The sequence below is a fragment of the Melospiza georgiana genome, chromosome 2 (assembly GCF_028018845.1).
Source record: "Melospiza georgiana isolate bMelGeo1 chromosome 2, bMelGeo1.pri, whole genome shotgun sequence".
NCBI classification, from domain to species: domain Eukaryota; kingdom Metazoa; phylum Chordata; class Aves; order Passeriformes; family Passerellidae; genus Melospiza; species Melospiza georgiana.
This window is the reverse complement of record NC_080431.1, coordinates 57,742,331-57,760,292: the sequence shown is the minus strand read 5'-3', so window position 1 is coordinate 57,760,292 and position 17,962 is coordinate 57,742,331. Positions and strand designations below refer to the sequence as shown.

Below are 17,962 nucleotides of genomic sequence, written 5' to 3'. Positions count from 1 at the left end.
CAAGTATCATACCATCAGCTGGGAAAATTAACTAAACTTTGGAACAATGTAAAAGGGAAGATCATGGATATAGCACATTACAAACTGCAAAATGGGGTAGGCATCATTCAAAAAATAGTTTTAATCCATTTTGAAAGACATACACATGAAGAGAACAACAGCAGGTTAAGCAGGACACCACTACCTGATACTGATGGCATTTAAATGTTGTTTTTCCTCAGTGTACTCCAATGTGGTCTCTTGAAGACTGTAACACCTTGATCTTAACTGTTGTTTTAATGCAACTTTTTGCTTTGACGGTTTCCAGATGAAACTGAACGGTATGAGCTATATGCAAAACCTTGAAATGCGAGGGAGAAAGAAGATACAAATACCTATATCCCTATTGTAAATACAGCTCATAGGAACAAAAAATGCTTTTGCTAGTGTTAAATCTTCAGCAATCTTTAACTGGTTACACAAGCTGACAAGTGGCAGACTATAGTAACAGAAATTGTTGCAGTGTACTTTGGATGGAACTTATTAGTTTGAAGTATTTAAGCTCTAGCTGATGAGCTTGTTTATACTGTATATAAACCCCAATACTGCTATTTTATTATTTCGGAAGAAGTCCTAGTTCTTCCACTTATGGATCCATATAGTAGCTCCATATCATAAAAAGGTCAAGCACAGATTTTATTTTTATTGCATAAATCAAAGTTACACTTCAAGTGGTTAGATCCTTTCTTCACATTTCTCACTTTAAAGCACACACCTGCAGTAGCTACCACAAAATATGCACCTATTACCATTCTAACAGACCCTAGTTGTTACTGTATTTTTTCAATCTTCTACAAATATCACTTGCCACCAACAATTTATAGTCATTTTCTCCATCTACATGAAATGGAGATAAGTTGTAGGTTTTTAGCATTCTGCCTGTTGTAGGTCCAGCCAATATTAGAATGTGTAGTAGCTTTAAGACTCAATAGTAAAGTGTTAAATAAGTAGCAGAGTCAAAGCATCTCAAGGATTTAACATCTTGAGTTCTTTTATACTGTGGTACAAATGGGATGACAAATCTGCACAGAAGTGTCTATTCTGCACAACTCTTAATCTAAAGGGTTTGTCTTCATTGTCTTTTTCAACACTTCACACCCTTGTGCAACTATCAATTTAATGGAACAAAGATGATGACCATTAGAACTATTTGTTCAAACATTAGGAGTCTTCCATTATGAGGTCATGATATATAATCTCAATCTTTCTGGATCAGCTGAAAAGTACAGAATGCACAGAATTTCCCAGTGCCCTCTAATATTTTCACAGAAAAATACTTTAATTTATGCAAAACCATACTTATTCTCTCTACATAAAAACCTGAATTTCAAAGAATCTTTGTATTTTCCTTATGAAGTTAACTGGAAAATGCATTTTTCTAGAACTGTAAATACTCTCCATTAGAAAAAATACTCGGTATCTTTGGTTTACTTATATGCTGGATGAGGAAAAAAATGTTTGAAAGGGAATGACTACCTAATTACCTGAGGTTCATCTTTCATTTCTCCTAGCATGAACTTTGGGTAAGATCAGCTTTTTTGTAGGTGAAAAGAGAAATTCTCTATGAAACAATGAAACACAATGCTTATATTAGTAGTACATATTAAATAAGACAAGGCTTGATCAGTAAAACTAATTCTTAAGGATAGTTATAAAGCCAAAACTGGTAATTTTACTTATTCCAGAACTAGCCATCCTACTCTTTCTGTATCACCATCTTCTTTATAAATATAAAGTGTTACAAAAATACTCACAATAGTATTTCTATATTAATCTATTATTCTATATATTACTTTGAAAAAGTGCTTAAAGATGCAAGTATATGAACTGCAAACTTCCAGTTGCCTAAAGCCCTGATCCAGTTGTTTAAACCTCTTGTTCTGTACTGAACAAGGAGGTGACAACTTTCATTTTTCCTCTTACAAATACTCTTCCTACTTTTATATTTTCCTTTTAAATTAAGTAACAGTGGCTTGAAAACTACATTGTGATTAATGTTCAATGTCAGATGAGCAGTGTAGTTACTTCTAAATAGGAAGTTTAATCTCTAATGTAAGGCTCTGAGAAGTACTTAATTGCTTTCATTTTTTACCCTTCTTCTCATTATCCAATACTTTATATTCATCTAGCACAGCATGGCCGGTTTCCTTCGCAGTTTTCTTTACCACAGATTTGATACCAATATTTTCAATGTTAAATGCTGTAACACCAACATTGATTGCAGAATTCATAGCGTTGTCTGTAGCATGACCAGCATCCTCTCCATACCTAAGGAAAGAGAACAGTTTAACAGTTTTGTAGATTTGTACACTTAGTATTTTAATCTTCATTGAATTCTTTTATTCTTTTGAGAGCCAAAATTCAGGTATTTCCATAAAAAAAAAAAAAAAAAAAAAAAAAAAAAAAAAAAAGCACAGTGCCCAAATGTCTAAAGAATATAATTAGAATTATTAGAATTTATGAAGCCATTTGAATAAAGGCTGCTGCTCTATCAGATCAATTGCTCTTTGAAAATACCAATATACTCCCTCTCTTTTTCTTCAAGAACACTTCCAGTCATTCTCCCTTTTTCCCCTCCAATTTTGAAGAGTAAAAACCTATTTATAGAATGATAAGAAGGGAGGGGAGAGAAGTTTTGTGCAATCACCATGGGTCCTTTTTCACCTTAGTTCTTAGGTAAAATTCCTACACTCTCTATATAGAAAGCCAACTGTATCCCGGGCTGCATCCAAAGCAGCATGGCCAGCAGGAGATTCTCTCCCTCTCCTCTTCTCTTCTGAGACCCCCACCTGGAATGCTGCATCATACAGAACTCCAAAAGGGTCAACAAAACTATCTTGAGGACACAATGAAAATTATGAAGCGATAAAAACCTTTGTTCTCTCCCATGGGCTGTGAGTCCAGCTTCTTTGTGCTTTAGTGGGCAAGTTGGCAGTCTCACACTAAGGACTCAGTTGTGCACAGAAAGCACAGTGAAGGAGGACAAGAGCACAGTGAGAGCAGTAACTTCAACTGTTCTGGCTAGCCAGTCATTTCTCCAGAGAGCACTGCAGTCAGACAAACCAGGGCAAAGGGAAGTATTCCTGGCAGCATCAGAATCCCAGCAGTTAGCAGAGTTACTTTTTCTCTGTGGTTGTTACAACAAGAGGTTCTTTGAGGACCTCAAGATAGAGAGAAGCAAAGAATATCAAAAAACCCAAAAAATCTATAATATATCAGTAAAGCAGCCAGAGTGTGTGGTTGGAACTAACAATGAGCTTGTGGGTTTTTGTTTTGCCTTTAATTCTCTGATAGAGCAACAGCCTTGAATCATCAACATTGGATTTGCAGGACAAAGAATTAATCTCACAGCAGATGTATCTGTCAGTTCGATTAGTTTGTCAATTTGATTATTTTCACGTCGGGAACATCATAAGCCAGTACAGCATCAGTAAAATAAGTAATCTCATTTAAAGTACGATTGTAGCTTATCCAGTACAGTAAGAGTGGCAACTTCCTAATGTCCGATAACTAATTTTTTAGTTTGTCTGCCTAAAGTGCATAATTTTTAACTGCTTTTTAAAAAATTGTGCAGATATATACACTGCATTTATTTAAATAGTTTTAAAAAAAGTTAGTAGCATGGGACTTTGGCAGACACATTACTTCTGAAGCTACATTTTCCCACCCATTCTAATCAACATGCATATGATGAGCATCTCTTTAAAATTCCATCCACAAGGGTACTGCAGCTAAATTTTAGCCTTTTAAAAATTTTATTTAGAGACACTGATGGTGCTCCTTTAGCTTTGTTTCCATTAAGTGGAATTTAGCTCATTCACTGGTATTTTGAGTGGCAGACATCTTTGTCACTGAAATAAAAAAAACAGCTTACAGAAGGGAGATTATGTAAAATTTTAATCTAATTATAAGGATAGATTTTAAAGATTCCATATCAAATATTTTCAATCATATTGCAGTTAGCTACAACAGGTAGTTACTTATTGTTTTTCACTCTTAGTGTCTGTTGTCTGCTGATCTCCATATTTCCTATATTTGTATCTAAAACAAAAACATTAACATGAATTTATGTGAAATGAGTACCAGTACAATTTCTCCTGACATTCCTACTGCAAAAAAAACATTAGCAATAAACCACACCTGACTAGAACTTTGCTATTTAGCCTCCTATTTGAAATGCATCACAACACAATCCTGAATACCAATCTGCTTAATACTGTATGCTGATGTTTATCTTGTTACCATTGGCTTGTAGCCTGCATGCACTTTCAGCAATCCTTTTAAATATCTCTTTTGCTACACTTATCACCAATTCCATTTAAACTGCTTGCTTCTGCTTACTCTTCACTTTCTATTAAATGTACTGCCTTTTTTCTGAGAGGTGTATTTCATGTTTCACAGTTACTTCAATATATTCCATTATTCTCCACATGCATACAGCTTTCATCTTTCCATCAACTCAGTATCATCATCTTAATCCCAAATGTTATTGTCCTCTTCTCCCACTATCTTCTTCTAAGAACATCTTTATTCTGCAAGCGAGACTGTTCTATTATTGCTATATTTACCTTAGATTTCCTTAAAAAATTTTCTTAATTTTTGTACTGCCTTGCTTTAGCCAAACCTGCTGACAGATGAGGTTCTTTTATTTTTTATAAATTTAGCTAAGTTTGCATAAATTCAGGATTAGAGCTCAGAGGTTTAAACCAGTAATTTTTTTCATAATGATATTATATAATAGAGCAAAGATATAAATCTGAACATTGTTTGTAAGACAGCCTGAAGCTGTAATACTTCTATAAAGAACTAAAAAAATACTTCCTACAATTCCTCATTTCGGATTTTTGCATACAAGAGATGCCCATTACTGTGCACTTACCACCTTATCACATGCTACATAATTACAGCAAAGGAGGCATTTCAGTTAGCTTCCCTGCACTTTCATAAGCTTTTCTTGCCAGTATTCAGAGATAGTAACAGTGTGCTATAGAAGATGAAAACAATAAAAATGTTACTTACTTGTATTTGACTGTTTTTACAGTCTCAGTTGAAACACTTTTAGCAATGCACTTCGCTGCACTTTCTAAACCTTGCCACACTGTTGAAAACCCTGTAGAAACAATCAGCTTATTTCAGTTCATACCACTAAAAATATGTAATTTTAAAAAGTGTAGGGAATTTTTATTACCTTGAACTCCACTTGCTGCTACAACCAGAGCACCATCAAAAGTAGATTTTCCATCTTTATCTTTCTTTAGGGATTCTGGAACTAATTTGCTGCCATGCTTCTTCACGTGTGGAGCCAGCTCCTTTCCAACACAGCTTGCTATAGAACACACCCCTTCAACTAACATAAAACAATAGTATGCAGGTTATTTAGTGAGAACATAGAACATGCTTCTTTAAAAATCTTTAATCATAATTAACAGGAAGTTTCAGTGAAGTCTTAAGTGATGTTTCTATTTATATATGCTTATATAAAAGACAGACTTTAATCCACATGTAAGTGCCCAACTGATACAAAGCAACTTTATTTTTCAGGTTCAACATAGCTGCAAGTCCTAAGAAACAAGTAACGTTGGCCTTGTGAATAATAAGTGCCTTAAAAGACATTTATACGCATCTCACACTCAAATTTCAACAAACTGTTTCCACTGCTTTCTTATCTCTAAATGGTAGATAGAGAACAAGCTGCTGCTTTCCTGACTTGTCTTCTGTAGAAGTCTTTCTTACAAGCATTCCAACTCTTCAAAGTAGTTATATAAGATCAGCACAATTTAGTTTTAAACTTGGATGAGTCGCTAGATGGTAAATATAAACTAATGTTTATATTTAAACATAATAAATAACAAAATTAAGTTACTGTGAGTTGTTAGGGTTCCCAGGCATCTCTGAATACCAGGCCATTTCTATTTTGATATTTGTACATAGTTAGATAGACTTGTTTCAGGTGTGCGTGTTTAAAAATATGCACACACACATTCTCTTGTTACTGTATGTTAGTAACCAGTGAGAGTAGAGGTTTAAAAAATATGGTTATCAACTTAAAAAAATAAGAGACAACATTCTGAATTAACTGTCTAAAACTTTCAAAAGCATGTCAAACTTAAGACTATACAGACTATTCTTTTAGGAAAGAAAAGGATGCCTCAGGGCCAAGTAATACGTACTAGTCTTAAAGCACATCACTTGCAGGAGATAACTAGGTACAAACTACTGATCTCTGAATTTTATCAAGTCAGTAACTCCTCCAGTTTACTGGCTAGAGAAACCAGCTTGCATTTTACGAAGTTTTTATTATTTAAGACAAAAATATTCTATTCTTTGAGATGGAAATTTTTACCTAAGAATTGGCTGACTTTCACAGCTCCTCCAGTAGCCTGTTTTGCTACGTGAAGTCCCTTTGCTACAGTTGGGTTGACTTCCACAGGCTTTTCTTCTGGTTGAATGTGCTCTCGCAGTTTAGAAGCTCCTTTGTGAATAGCTTTACCCGTGTATTCTGCTCCTTTCATCAGGCCCCAGCTTACCCAAGATGCACCTTCAAGACAAAAATTGATTTTCTTAGTATGTACAATATTGTGGACTGTGATTCCTTCATCTATCCCTCCTCTGCCTCTGCAAAACAGGAAGGTTTAGAAACATTCCCGATTGGAGTCTGCAATTATATTTTCCCCTGAATGGGACAGCACAGAAGTCCTGCAGTAATTTCTGCACATATACCACCACTTTTTACGTTCATTTTATTTAGGTTTAATACAGCCAGCCCATATCCAAACGTCAGCCTGATTCAGATACTCAGTTTTTCCATGGATATGCCAGCACCAGCTCAGTTAGAATTTACAGAACTGCACATCTCAATACTATTAGCACTCAGGAAAACATATAAACCCAGCCCTTTAGCCCTCCTTGCAGATTCATATACAATCGGCTGTTGGTCATCAGTATATTCCAAAGGTTTTCAGAGGAAAAAAACCCCACATGTTTATCTGCAGAAATCACAACAGATGCCTATTGCAATATATGTTCATACAGGGGCAAAATTGTTCTGTCACAGTGGTTTGAGTCCCAGCAGGTGATATTCTAATAGAGTCAAATGAGAAGCCAAACTCATTTGCAATGAACAAACTGTTGGCAATGGATTTATATTCTGCATGGTTTTTACAAAGGTCATCAAGGCATCCTCTAGAGGATCAACAATGGAACTAGTGAACAACTACTTCTGATCATTCTGCTTCTATCAGCACCCATGCTTTTAGGTGAAAATATGTTAAAATGTCACTAACATTGGTTTCTGTTCAACACAAATCCCCTTATTACAGCTGTACCTGACAAGATTCCATGGGCAACTTTCTCACTCCATTCTGGTAACTCTTTCTGATCTTCTGCTTCTTCAGGTCGTGGCTGGATATGTACAGTCTGAGGCAAGTGAATTGCATCACTAGAGGCTTCAGAAGGCTGACAAGTGAAAGCAAACACCTCAGTATCTTGCAACTTTGCAACCTATCATCAGTATTTCTGGTTTAGATCATACACATACACATCCACTGTGGAATAATACTAAAGTTGTGCATGCCTTGGCTAAGTGTACAGAAACTCAAGCTAAATTTAACACTCAATTACTTTTTCCAAAAGTTTAGAAATTTTCCAAAAATTTTAGACAACCAAAAAAGCTTACCAGGCAGGTCAGCTTTTTTGTACACTTTTTTGATCCAGCTACAATGAAAAGGTTTGCTTGCCAATGTAGCCATATGGCCAAATAACTAAGCAGGGAAAATTTAGACTACTAGATCACCAGCAAAACACATAAGAGACTGTCCATCTCCCATTTTTATCTTCTCAGACAGAAGTCAACTGTTTTGTTATTCAGCATGGGAACTGCAGTCTTTGTTTAGAGAATCCAGCTACACTAAAGGAATGCAGCTGTTGAGACTGTGTTGTTCCTCATTCTTTCCTCCCAAATTCAAAAATAAAGGAGATTATTCATGCTGTGTGCTGTTGCTGCTTTTTTAGACTGGCACAGCCAAGGAAAACATCAAACTGTGCACAATACTGACCCCTATTTAAGACTGGGTGAGCAGGTTCTTTGTTACTTCATGTCAAACTCTACTGTTTCTGGAGTAAATGTTAATCATTAAAACACAGCAACCACTACCACAGGCTGCTTAACACTTCTAAAATGTGTAACATCACTTTACACAGTTCACAGGCAATGTATAATTAAACTTTAACTACAGAAACCTAAATAAATTGTAATAGGTTTAAGTTTTTGTTAAGAGAACTTTTCCAATGTAAAAGTAAATAAGCCCCTCAAGCATTTCAAAGATTGAAAGCACTGCTAGTTAATGACAGAAAGAAAAAACATTTTTGTTTAGTCTAGAAGAGTGTAAATGAGAGCATTTATAGATTAAACTCACAGGAAGATCAGAATACATAATACAGAACAGTATTTGCTATTACAGGGAATTCTTAAATTCCCCTGAAATATCTACTGCATATAAAAGCAGGGTATTGCACATGTTGTATGTTGTAGTAAAACCAACATTAACAGGAAAGAGTAGATGAAATCTTAGGAGGTTGCTACCCAGAAGGTTAACAATGTATCACTGACATGTACTACATCATCATTTACTGCTTGACAGCAAGGTGAAATCTCAGGGTTCAAGAAATGTCTTCAGCATGTGACCAAAACACTCTGAGGGCTGAGCAGGAGAAATTACCTCAATGAACAGCTATAGGTAAAAAAACAAACAAAAAAACCTATCAAAAAACCCAGACTATGTTCCAGATGTAATTTAGTTATGCCACAGCTTGGGGCACTATAAAGAAAACCAGTCAACAAGACTTCTAAGATCTACTCTAAGGAGCGAAAATGGATTCTCTAATAAGACAACAGACTCAGTATTGTAATTATATTAAGTATAGTTGTCAATTAGAAACTCACAATTACTATATAAAACAGACACATTAAATGGCCATCAGACTAGGCTTTGGAATACTTGTGATATATCACAGTTTTTAAGACTTCAGAAATATGCTGATTTGAAATGTGGCAGGCTGCAGTAACAGAATTGATGTTTGACAAGAAACCAAACAACAACAACACAAAAAAGCCATCTAACAAAAAAAAAAAAATAACCACAGGACACAGCATACACAGCTGCTGTCAATCAAATCAGCAATTCTAACATGCATTAACATGCATTTCTGTGACTTTTTTTTTTTTTTTTTTTTTTACTATAGGATTTTGGAATGTCCTGGGATTTACCTGGACTTTGTGGCCAGACCTCTGTTTAAATTTATCTTCAAAATGTGCTCTCATAGTTGCTGGGAGCTCTGAAGGTAACCCTACTCTCTCATGGGATCCTGGCACCTGTGACATCGCATCAGGGAACATTAACAAAAACACAAAGTTTTAGGAAAATATGGAGCTAATAAGATATCCAATTTGAACTACTTCTACGCAGGAAAAATGACAGAATTTTATCCAGTGAGTGAATATCACATAATTCTGTAAGTACTTTCCTCTTTTAAGAAAAGTTAGTGGCCTCCTACGCTAGTGAAATTCTCTCCTGAACTCACCAGGATTTACACCCTAACAGAATTCCGCCCTCATGGGATGCTCCAAACTGGTCCTTCATCATCCATGAATTCAGCTTTTGGTGAATCAACAAAATTCTTGCATGAAAAGATTTAATCATGCTATAATCTTTTAAGTAGCTATTGATCACCACTCTTCCTGAAATTATGCTCCAGGGCTCTTACAGTAATATTCTCCACTTTATTACAAATCACTGAATTTTACTGCACATTTTTTAGACTTTTTTTTTTGTTTTCTCTACCTGTCAACATCTTACTGCAATAAAGCACCAGATTCATCTACTTTAAGATCCCATTGGAAGGCAGATTTCTGAGGTACATACTATTTTCACAGATCTTCTCTGAAGTGGCTTAACATTTTTGAACTGTAAACATGTTTGGGCATGATATTCCAAGAATGCCATCATCAAAACTACATTGAGAGTTATGTGCATGTACACATAAGGAAAAGCATGCTTTCTCCTGAACACGTAATTTCATTCTGGGTCCTGTCTCTTTCAGAAAAATAGAGGAAATATAAAAAATGGTCTTGAACTCCACTCTGTGCTTACAATTTAGTATTTTAAAACTTCTGTTGTCTCATCTCACAGGACCTTCAGTTTCATTACAATGCTGCTTTATCATGGCTACTTTATCTATTTGTCACAGATGAGCTTACCACAAAGACAAAAATCTGTCATTTTACACAGCTAAATGTAAATGTGAGGATATATTGATGATTTATACCTTTCCTTATTGGCTTATAAAAGAGTGCCCAGAAATTTACCTGGATTCGTAGGTCAGACATCTGTTTTAACAGATCCTCAAACAGCTCTCTGTCAGCTGCTGGAAGTTCTGAAGACAGCACTACTCCCACGTAGGACCCTGGTATCTGAGACATTGTGTCGGGGAACATGTAGACCCCAGTATTGCAGCACAGAACAGGAGACTGGGTACACATCAGAGGATACAACCAGTCACAAACCTAGGAAAAACAAGTATATGGAATCAAAGGATGAATTGAAAAAGAAAGATAGGCAGAACACACTGAAACACACCATAAACTTGATTTTCCATAAAATTTCCAGTGGAACCTTCTAGTGAAAGGTTCCCTGCTGATGACAGTGAGGGTGGAAATAAATTATCTTTATGGTCCTTTCCAACTCAAACTGTTTTATGATTCTATGATGAAAAATAAAAAGCCTTATACCATCCTGAACAAAAGAAAAACAATCCCCATGTGATTCTGGAACTATCATTCTTGATTAGTTCTGACAGTCTAATATAGAGAAAGTATTAATTTTCACAGGATAGAAGACTAGAATTCAGGATGGTACTCTCTTAACTGAGGTTTCATCTTTCATTTCTCAAATGAAAAGAACTGCCAAACAAGTCAGGATTCACAGTGCCTGTACCACTCTGGAGATCTCAGGACAGGTTTACATGACAGGACAAATAGAAATGCATGGCTGTCACTGGCCTACTATTGAAGACACCTAACATGAGTGGAGCTGAACCAGCAGACCCCAGATCAGGATCCAGCAGACCCCAAACCAGCCAATCTTAGCTGTAACAAGAAGATCCAGAGTCAGAATCCAGACCAGAAATATTATGTTCATTACAGAACATGCCCACATGAAGAAAGTAAGGACTGAAAATATTGCATATATTTTCTGAAAATATACAAATAATGCATCTTTTTTATCTGTAGTACTGAGTCTGGATGAACATGGACTCTCAAATTCCAAATTATCAGTTGTAACTGCAATACCTTATAACTAATTAACAATGAAGAGGGTAGCACCTAATCCCATTTCATCCTGATTTGTTACAACAGGTGAATCAAAATGTCTTCTCTACATGAAAAAACAAGTCAATTTTATGAAATGGAAAGACATGTTAAGTCAATTCCTTTACATACCAGAATTCACCAGAACAGTGAGCACTTGAAAACCTTGGGAAGGTACAGAGGTGCTTTCCACAGAAAGAGTTGTAGAAGTGTGTACCTGCAGAAAACCATTTCTGCAGCACCTGTAACATCCTTCATTTTATCACAGGGATGTTTAAGCTCACAAGAGCAAGAACCTAAGAAGATTTCCTGTTAGAGCTTTGTGACAGTTTTAATTAAAGGAGAAAATTATTTTCCTGTTACCTGAAGAAACGCCGGTGGACGATTCCGAGCAGCTTCACTATCTGTATCCAAGAACTTGACGATGCGCAGATATCCAGGATATGAAGGAGCACTAACCTGCCCATCAGGAGTCACAAAAAATATCTGTACTCCTTGGGGAATCAAGATCAGCTCATCTGCATCCACTCCCAGGTTTTCCAGGGGAGGTGGCTGAGTACATTTGTTGTTGTAGTAGTCCTCACTGACAGAAGAAAACTCCCCAGAGTCTGTGCCATAGGACACAGTAAAGTGGCCATTGGTAGCTTGAGGAGTGTAGGCAGGAGGTGCTTCATTTGGCAGACAAAGAGGTTTTGCAGATGATGGACTCATAGCTGGAATTTGCCCCTGACTCACAGATGCAACACTTCCATCTGCTGCAGGCAACTGACTTGGAACAAGCAGGGAATTAGGGGGAGGGGGTCTTTCTGGCTTTTCTTTGGAAGGAAGGGAGGGGTATAATTTGGGCACCCCAGGAGGGGTATCCATCATAGCAGGAGATGCTTGTGCTGGTGGGGTGTTTTGCTCTAGACTGCCGAGTCGAGCACGAACATTTTGCAGGGTTTCTCTCATCTTCTGCTGCATTTGCCTGGCAGACTCCCACTGGGACCCTGCACACTCAGGACCCTCTGATGGAATGCTAACTCCTCGGAGCAAGTGATTAAGCCCTTGCTCATAGTAACTTCTTGCCTCTTCCTTCTGACCCAGTTCATCTGTATTCAGTCCTTTATTGATAAAAATAAAGGCTTTCCTGTACTCTTCATTAATGGCTTTAATATTTGCATCTGCTTGCATAACCGGATCCGGCAGTTGTTCCATTACTGCAAATTGGAATAAAAATCAATAAGAATATACAGAGAGAAAGCCAAACAATGTTTACCTTAGAATAAAATGTCTTCTTAATGATGACCCTACTGCCAGTATTAGCAGAAATCTATCTAGTTGCTTGGAACAGTGTCTGATATGTTATCTCCTAATAACATTCAGATTCAGCTGACATGATTCCAAGACAGCAAGGAATCTAAAACCATCAAATATAGTTGCATCACAGATATTTATTTCTTAATAATTAAACATCAGAAGAACATGGGCGTGCCTGATACTAAATTTTTCATCTTCAAGATCAGTAGCAAACAAGAGGAATAAACAACTAACTTTAAAAAAATCTAACTTTGCCAAAAATATCTCTAAGGTTTTAAAAAATTCAGTTACCATTTTGTCTATTTAAATAAAGGCTGAACTTTCAAACAGTGTATTTCCATTTGAATAATTTAAGAGAAAGCACTCAACAGATTTTTAGATCTCGATCAACTAACATGAACAAACAAAACTGTGATATACTTTGAACAGTTAAAGCTGTGCTTTACAAAATAAAAACATGGAATTACTTATTTCCTTTACAGTGAGAAAAGGCAACTGGTGTTTTACAATCCTTGCACCCCTAGCGCAAAAAATTCGAAGTTCCAACATGTACAAAAGTTTGCAGATTCTAAGTCTGTTTCAGAATGTATTCCTCAAAATGCCTGATGTATTTCAGCTGAAGTGTGGAAAAGAATCCAGAAGGCTTGTTAGAATTCTAAAATTTGTTAACTCATTGTTTTAACTGTACACAGATTGTCAGTCTTGGCCAAACACAGGAAATACAAATAATTAATTCCAATGAATTTGGGTTTGGTTTGGGTTTTATTGCTGACAGCCTTGAGAGGAAATGCAGGCAATTATACTAAAAGAGAATAACGATCAAACAAAAATGGGATACTATATTAAATTAAAGAGCAGATATTTTCAAGCAAAACCATGATTCTCTGCAGTAAGGGAGTTGTAAGAAAGGAAACATCTGTCAATCACAATGATATTAAGCCACAGAAAACATGGGGGTAAGTAAAATACAAAGTGCAAGACTGAAAATACATCCATTACATGGGCAGATGCATTAACATCATGGTACAGAGCTTTGGTGAGAATTCACACACTGAGCCACATCCAAGGAAGCTGTGCCAGAAGAGGAAGAGGTGGGCAGGTTTTTTCTCTGATGAATCAATCACTCTTCCCTAGAAAGGTGTAGGTTTGGCTTACCAAGGCAATACAACAAAGGCTAAGAGATTGGATTAGTCTCTACAAATATAATGGGTGAAAAGAAGAAAGGAGATCAGTAATAATAAATAATTACTTGGAAAGAAAAAAGAATTAAATCCAAACTTGTAATAAAATCCTGAAATAGGATTTTAAGTTTAAAATTAGTTTACTATTTAAGTTTAAGTTTACTTAAACTTAAGTTTAAGTAAACTTAAGTTTACTTAAGTTTACTTAATGTCTCTTCTTGTTTTAGACTATCAACAAACTAAATAAAAAAATAATCTGGAAAATATCCTCCCTCTACTCCAACAAAAACGAAGAAACTTACAAAGTGCAGGTCATGAAAACATTTTAAATAAGCAAAGAATACTGTGTTCTGCTCCCACACTCTATAATGAAAATGCAGAGAGCATTTAGGTAAGTGATGCATCTGCAGTCACACAACAGAAGTGCCGTGTAATCTGGGAGGCATCTGTTTTTGTGATGCTACAGAATCCAATTTCACATAAAGTCAAGATGAGTGGTCTCAGTACAACAACAGATACATAGCTCAGAATAAAACAGAGAAGTCAGCCCAGTGGAGTGGGTCAGCAGCAGCTCTAGCCACCAGGTTCACTGCCCATCATGCAGCAAATTTTGGGCTAGAGGAGAGTTTGCTGATTGACTGCAGTCACTTGTTGCCAAGAGGCTCAGCATCTTTAAGCTAAAGAACCCTGGCATAAGTGTGTATTTACTAACCACCAAGGACATCAGCTTTAGAAGTTAAGAGTATGCTCCTGACCGGCACAACAGCAAACACTCAGAGTAAAAGCAATTGGAAAGAACTCCTTACTAGGTTGTGTATATAGGTGGATCCTTACAGCAGAAAAACCTGTTGACAGCCAAAGCACATCACTGTGTATCATCACTTGTACTCACTATTGAAAAATTCACTTTTCCTTTTAATTAGGGTATGAAGATGAAAACCAATTTAACAGTAAAGACTCTGATTTGAGAATTGTAGGTTCTTAAAACACAGAAAATGTTTAGAAGACTGAGAAGGATGGACAAGTTTAATCTATCATCACCATTTACTTTTCTATTGAGCAAAATGTAGTGATTTAAGATTTTTTGTGCCTGTATCCCCAAGCCTGTATAAAGTCCTTTCTCAAGGCTTGAAGTAAATGATTCATTTGTGTGAGCACAATTGCAGTACAAGTCCCCTTTGACCCGTGTTTATTGATTTGGGGTTTTTTTCTGGGTGAGGCTAATGCAAAGATACTTTACAGGTTTCAAATAATCCTTTTGCTAGTGATTGTTAGTATATAACAAGAAGTGACATCAAGTAAAATCCTAACTACATTTCAACTTAATATTTAATTCATTTACTCTTCACTGTATAGTTCTCATACTGACAACTGCACTGTTCTTGCTAAAGCTCAGTCTTTAATGACACTGGAAAAGCTCTGAAGGGAAATGGAGATGTCAGCACCATCAGTGTCCACAGAGCACTGGTGCACAGCACAGCCACAAAAGCTGGCTCAGGAACTCTGATTGTCTGAAACATCCCAAGTTTGCAGTACATGTGCAGCACAGTCACCTCCAAATAATGCATCTGGTTGGCAGAGCACTTGGAAATGGAGGAAGGACATCACAGTGGATTTCAAGCTAAACATATGAGAACTAAAAGTTCTCACTAAACTAAACTTTCATTCTTTCATGAACTAAAATTTCATTCTTTCTTAGTAATTGTTTGCAACTAATACAAAAGAATGGATGGTATTAAATAAGCTTATCTAATTGCTCCCTCACAACACAAAAATAAATATTATCTGAAAGAGAACATTTAAATAGCAATCTAATCATATCCAAGGAATATACTTTTTCACTTTTTTAAATGTACAATCTTAATATAGCATTTAAGTGTCCTGCATGTTTTAATATTTATCTGTATATATTTAAATATTTACTCCTGTAATACTTATTACAGGAGTAATCCACTCCTGTATAATGCTGAATCTCATTTCCTCTGTTTTAAAGCTGTAATGAATGGGATAATGTGTATTACAATACTGAGAGCACTGCCAGCTAATCTTTGGTCCTATGGCCTGTTCAGATCAGCCCAGATCTGTACCATTTAGTGTTAATTAAGATTCAGAGGAACTTTGTCTGAGAGAAAGACAGTCCAAAATTGAGGCAAGAGCTAAAGGGCACTGTAAATAATCACAGATCAGTCGAGCACTTGAGCCCTTCTTCTTCTATCAGTACAGATATACTCTGTGGTTTTAAGTGACTTGACCAAAGGAGGCTACAGTGCAACAATGAAACTTGAGTTTAATTTGATATTGTAAACTACCATCTCACCCATCCTTCCTCTGAAGCAGGAAAGTCCACTCCATTAAAAAGTAATGTATATTAACAAAAATACAGGTCAATGGTGGATCTCACTGCTAGACTGTAAACATGAAGTCTAAGGCCTATTAAGAGGATTAAACAGCCTGACTGACAGAGGCAGATACACTTGCCAACTCACTATTCTTAAAGGAGAGTAGGGGAGGAAAATGCAAATCAAATTTAAAAAAAAACCAAAGTAAAACATGCGTAATCCAAGAGCTCTTCTTATTTGTAAAACTGTTTTTCTCTCAGCCACCAACTACAAAGTACCGTGCAAACACAACTGTTTCAGCCTTATTTCAATATGAAAAGAGCAAGTAAGAAAGTATTAGTAACTTTCAAGAATTGAAATAATTAAATGGTATCTAGACTATAAACTAATACAAGCCAGGTACTTGCTAAGAAATTTACCTTTTTATGCTTTTAGCTTATTTAGGTTGTTTAAAGAAGCTTTTAATTTTTTCATTAAGTGGCAGCCTACTCCTAGTTTTTAAGGAAAGAAAAAAAATTTGTCATACTAGATAGTATCACAGACTAGACAACAGAAAGAGTTAGTGCTATTAAAGTAATTCTTCCTCTCAAAATTACCAAACACTTCAGTAAACTGCCATCCTCTGACATCTCAAACTACACCTTCTTCTCAGGCTGGTATCCTAGCACCTACATTCACTCAGCACGTCTAATTTTCCTCATCTACTGCAGCTTTAAGGTTATTTCTGTCCAAATAAAAGAGCTTCCTTCTTGACTCCTCGGTCTGCACCTCCATCACATGCTGTCACCACAGAGCTTCCAGGCCCCGGGTGCCTACTTGTCACTTCTCTAAAAGAGAAAGCAGAGAACCAGGAGGGCAGACAATGCCCTTCATCTCGCAGCTGCGCTGCCCGGCACTGACGCTTTCCGCAGCACCGAAGTACAAAGACATCGTACTACCATTCCAAAACATTGCAAGATCGTCATGGAAAATTCGGTGTTATGTAAGACTGCTATTTAATACTATTTCATTAGCTATGTGTGCCTGCCGGTTTCTGATCTCTACCAACGTTTTAGCAGATTCAAGAAACTCCAACCGGTCTGACACGAATCCTTTAAAAACAAAACAAACAAGACAAAATAAAAGGAGCACCTCTCCGAAGTACTCTGACAAATAACCCCTCAAGACATTCAATACATTATTTACCACCAGGGTCACCTCAACCTGCCCAGATCCCGGCCCTCCCCGCCTCTCCCTCCCACCACCTGCCCGCGGGGGCTCCCGGCTCTCCGGCGGCCGCTGCCCGGCCTCGGCCCGCTCCGGTGCCTCCCCCTGCCCGCCCCGCTACAACCAGCGCCCCCCGGCTCCGCAGGGACCCCCGACAGCCCGGCGGGGCCCGACCCCGCGCCCGCCTCACCGAGCCGGGAGCCTCCACACCGCGCCGAGCCCAGCCCTGCCCTGCCCCGCCTGGCCCGGCCCGGCCCGGCCCTGCCCCGCCTGCGCCACCGGCCCCGCCCGGGTCAGGCGCAGCGGGCGGGGCCGAAGGGTCGCGGCTGTGGCGTCACCCGGCGCGGGCCGGCCTTGGCCCGGGGCGGAGCTTCATCATCCGATAAAGAAGGCTGAAGTGTGCAGTTTGTCCTGGTTTCGGTGTTGTTTTTTTCTGTTTTCTATTGGTCTGTTTGTATTTTTGATATTTTTGAGTGTTGCTTGTTTGTTTGTTTTTGTGAGTTGGGTTTTTGTTGTTTGTTTTGTTTTGGGGT

The 17,962-nt window shown here is 37.4% G+C and overlaps 1 protein-coding gene across 3 annotated transcripts; it reads right to left on the bottom strand.

The window, feature by feature from the left end:
- Positions 1-658: 658 nt before the first annotated feature.
- SPART (spartin) lies at positions 659-17,666 on the bottom strand. Of its 3 annotated transcripts, none has more exons than XM_058045657.1 (9): positions 17,620-17,666; positions 11,768-12,603; positions 10,403-10,600; positions 9,305-9,409; positions 7,365-7,494; positions 6,383-6,577; positions 5,228-5,386; positions 5,059-5,149; positions 659-2,307 (listed from the first exon to the last, which is right to left on the bottom strand). In XM_058045657.1, exons 2-9 carry the CDS (start codon positions 12,599-12,601, stop codon positions 2,121-2,123), a joined length of 1,899 nt encoding a protein of 632 aa, XP_057901640.1. In that variant the 5' UTR covers positions 12,602-12,603; positions 17,620-17,666; the 3' UTR covers positions 659-2,120. The 3 variants fall into 3 exon arrangements, with proteins under 3 accessions (XP_057901640.1, XP_057901641.1, XP_057901642.1); XM_058045658.1 differs by lacking the exon at positions 17,620-17,666 and adding an exon at positions 16,643-16,679; XM_058045659.1 differs by lacking the exon at positions 9,305-9,409.
- Positions 17,667-17,962: the final 296 nt, after the last annotated feature.

Excerpts from the sequence above, each read along its gene's own strand:
- SPART (XM_058045657.1), bottom strand. The coding sequence starts at position 12,601 with ATGGAACAACTGCCGGATCCGGTTATGCAAGCAGATGCAAATATTAAA. Across the intron at positions 7,495-9,304 it reads GGTCTGGCCACAAAGTCCAG|CCTTCTGAAGCCTCTAGTGA; the intron begins GTAAATCCCAGG and ends TTCACTTGTCAG. Across the intron at positions 5,387-6,382 it reads GAAAGTCAGCCAATTCTTAG|TTGAAGGGGTGTGTTCTATA; the intron begins GTAAAAATTTCC and ends GTTTTATGTTAG.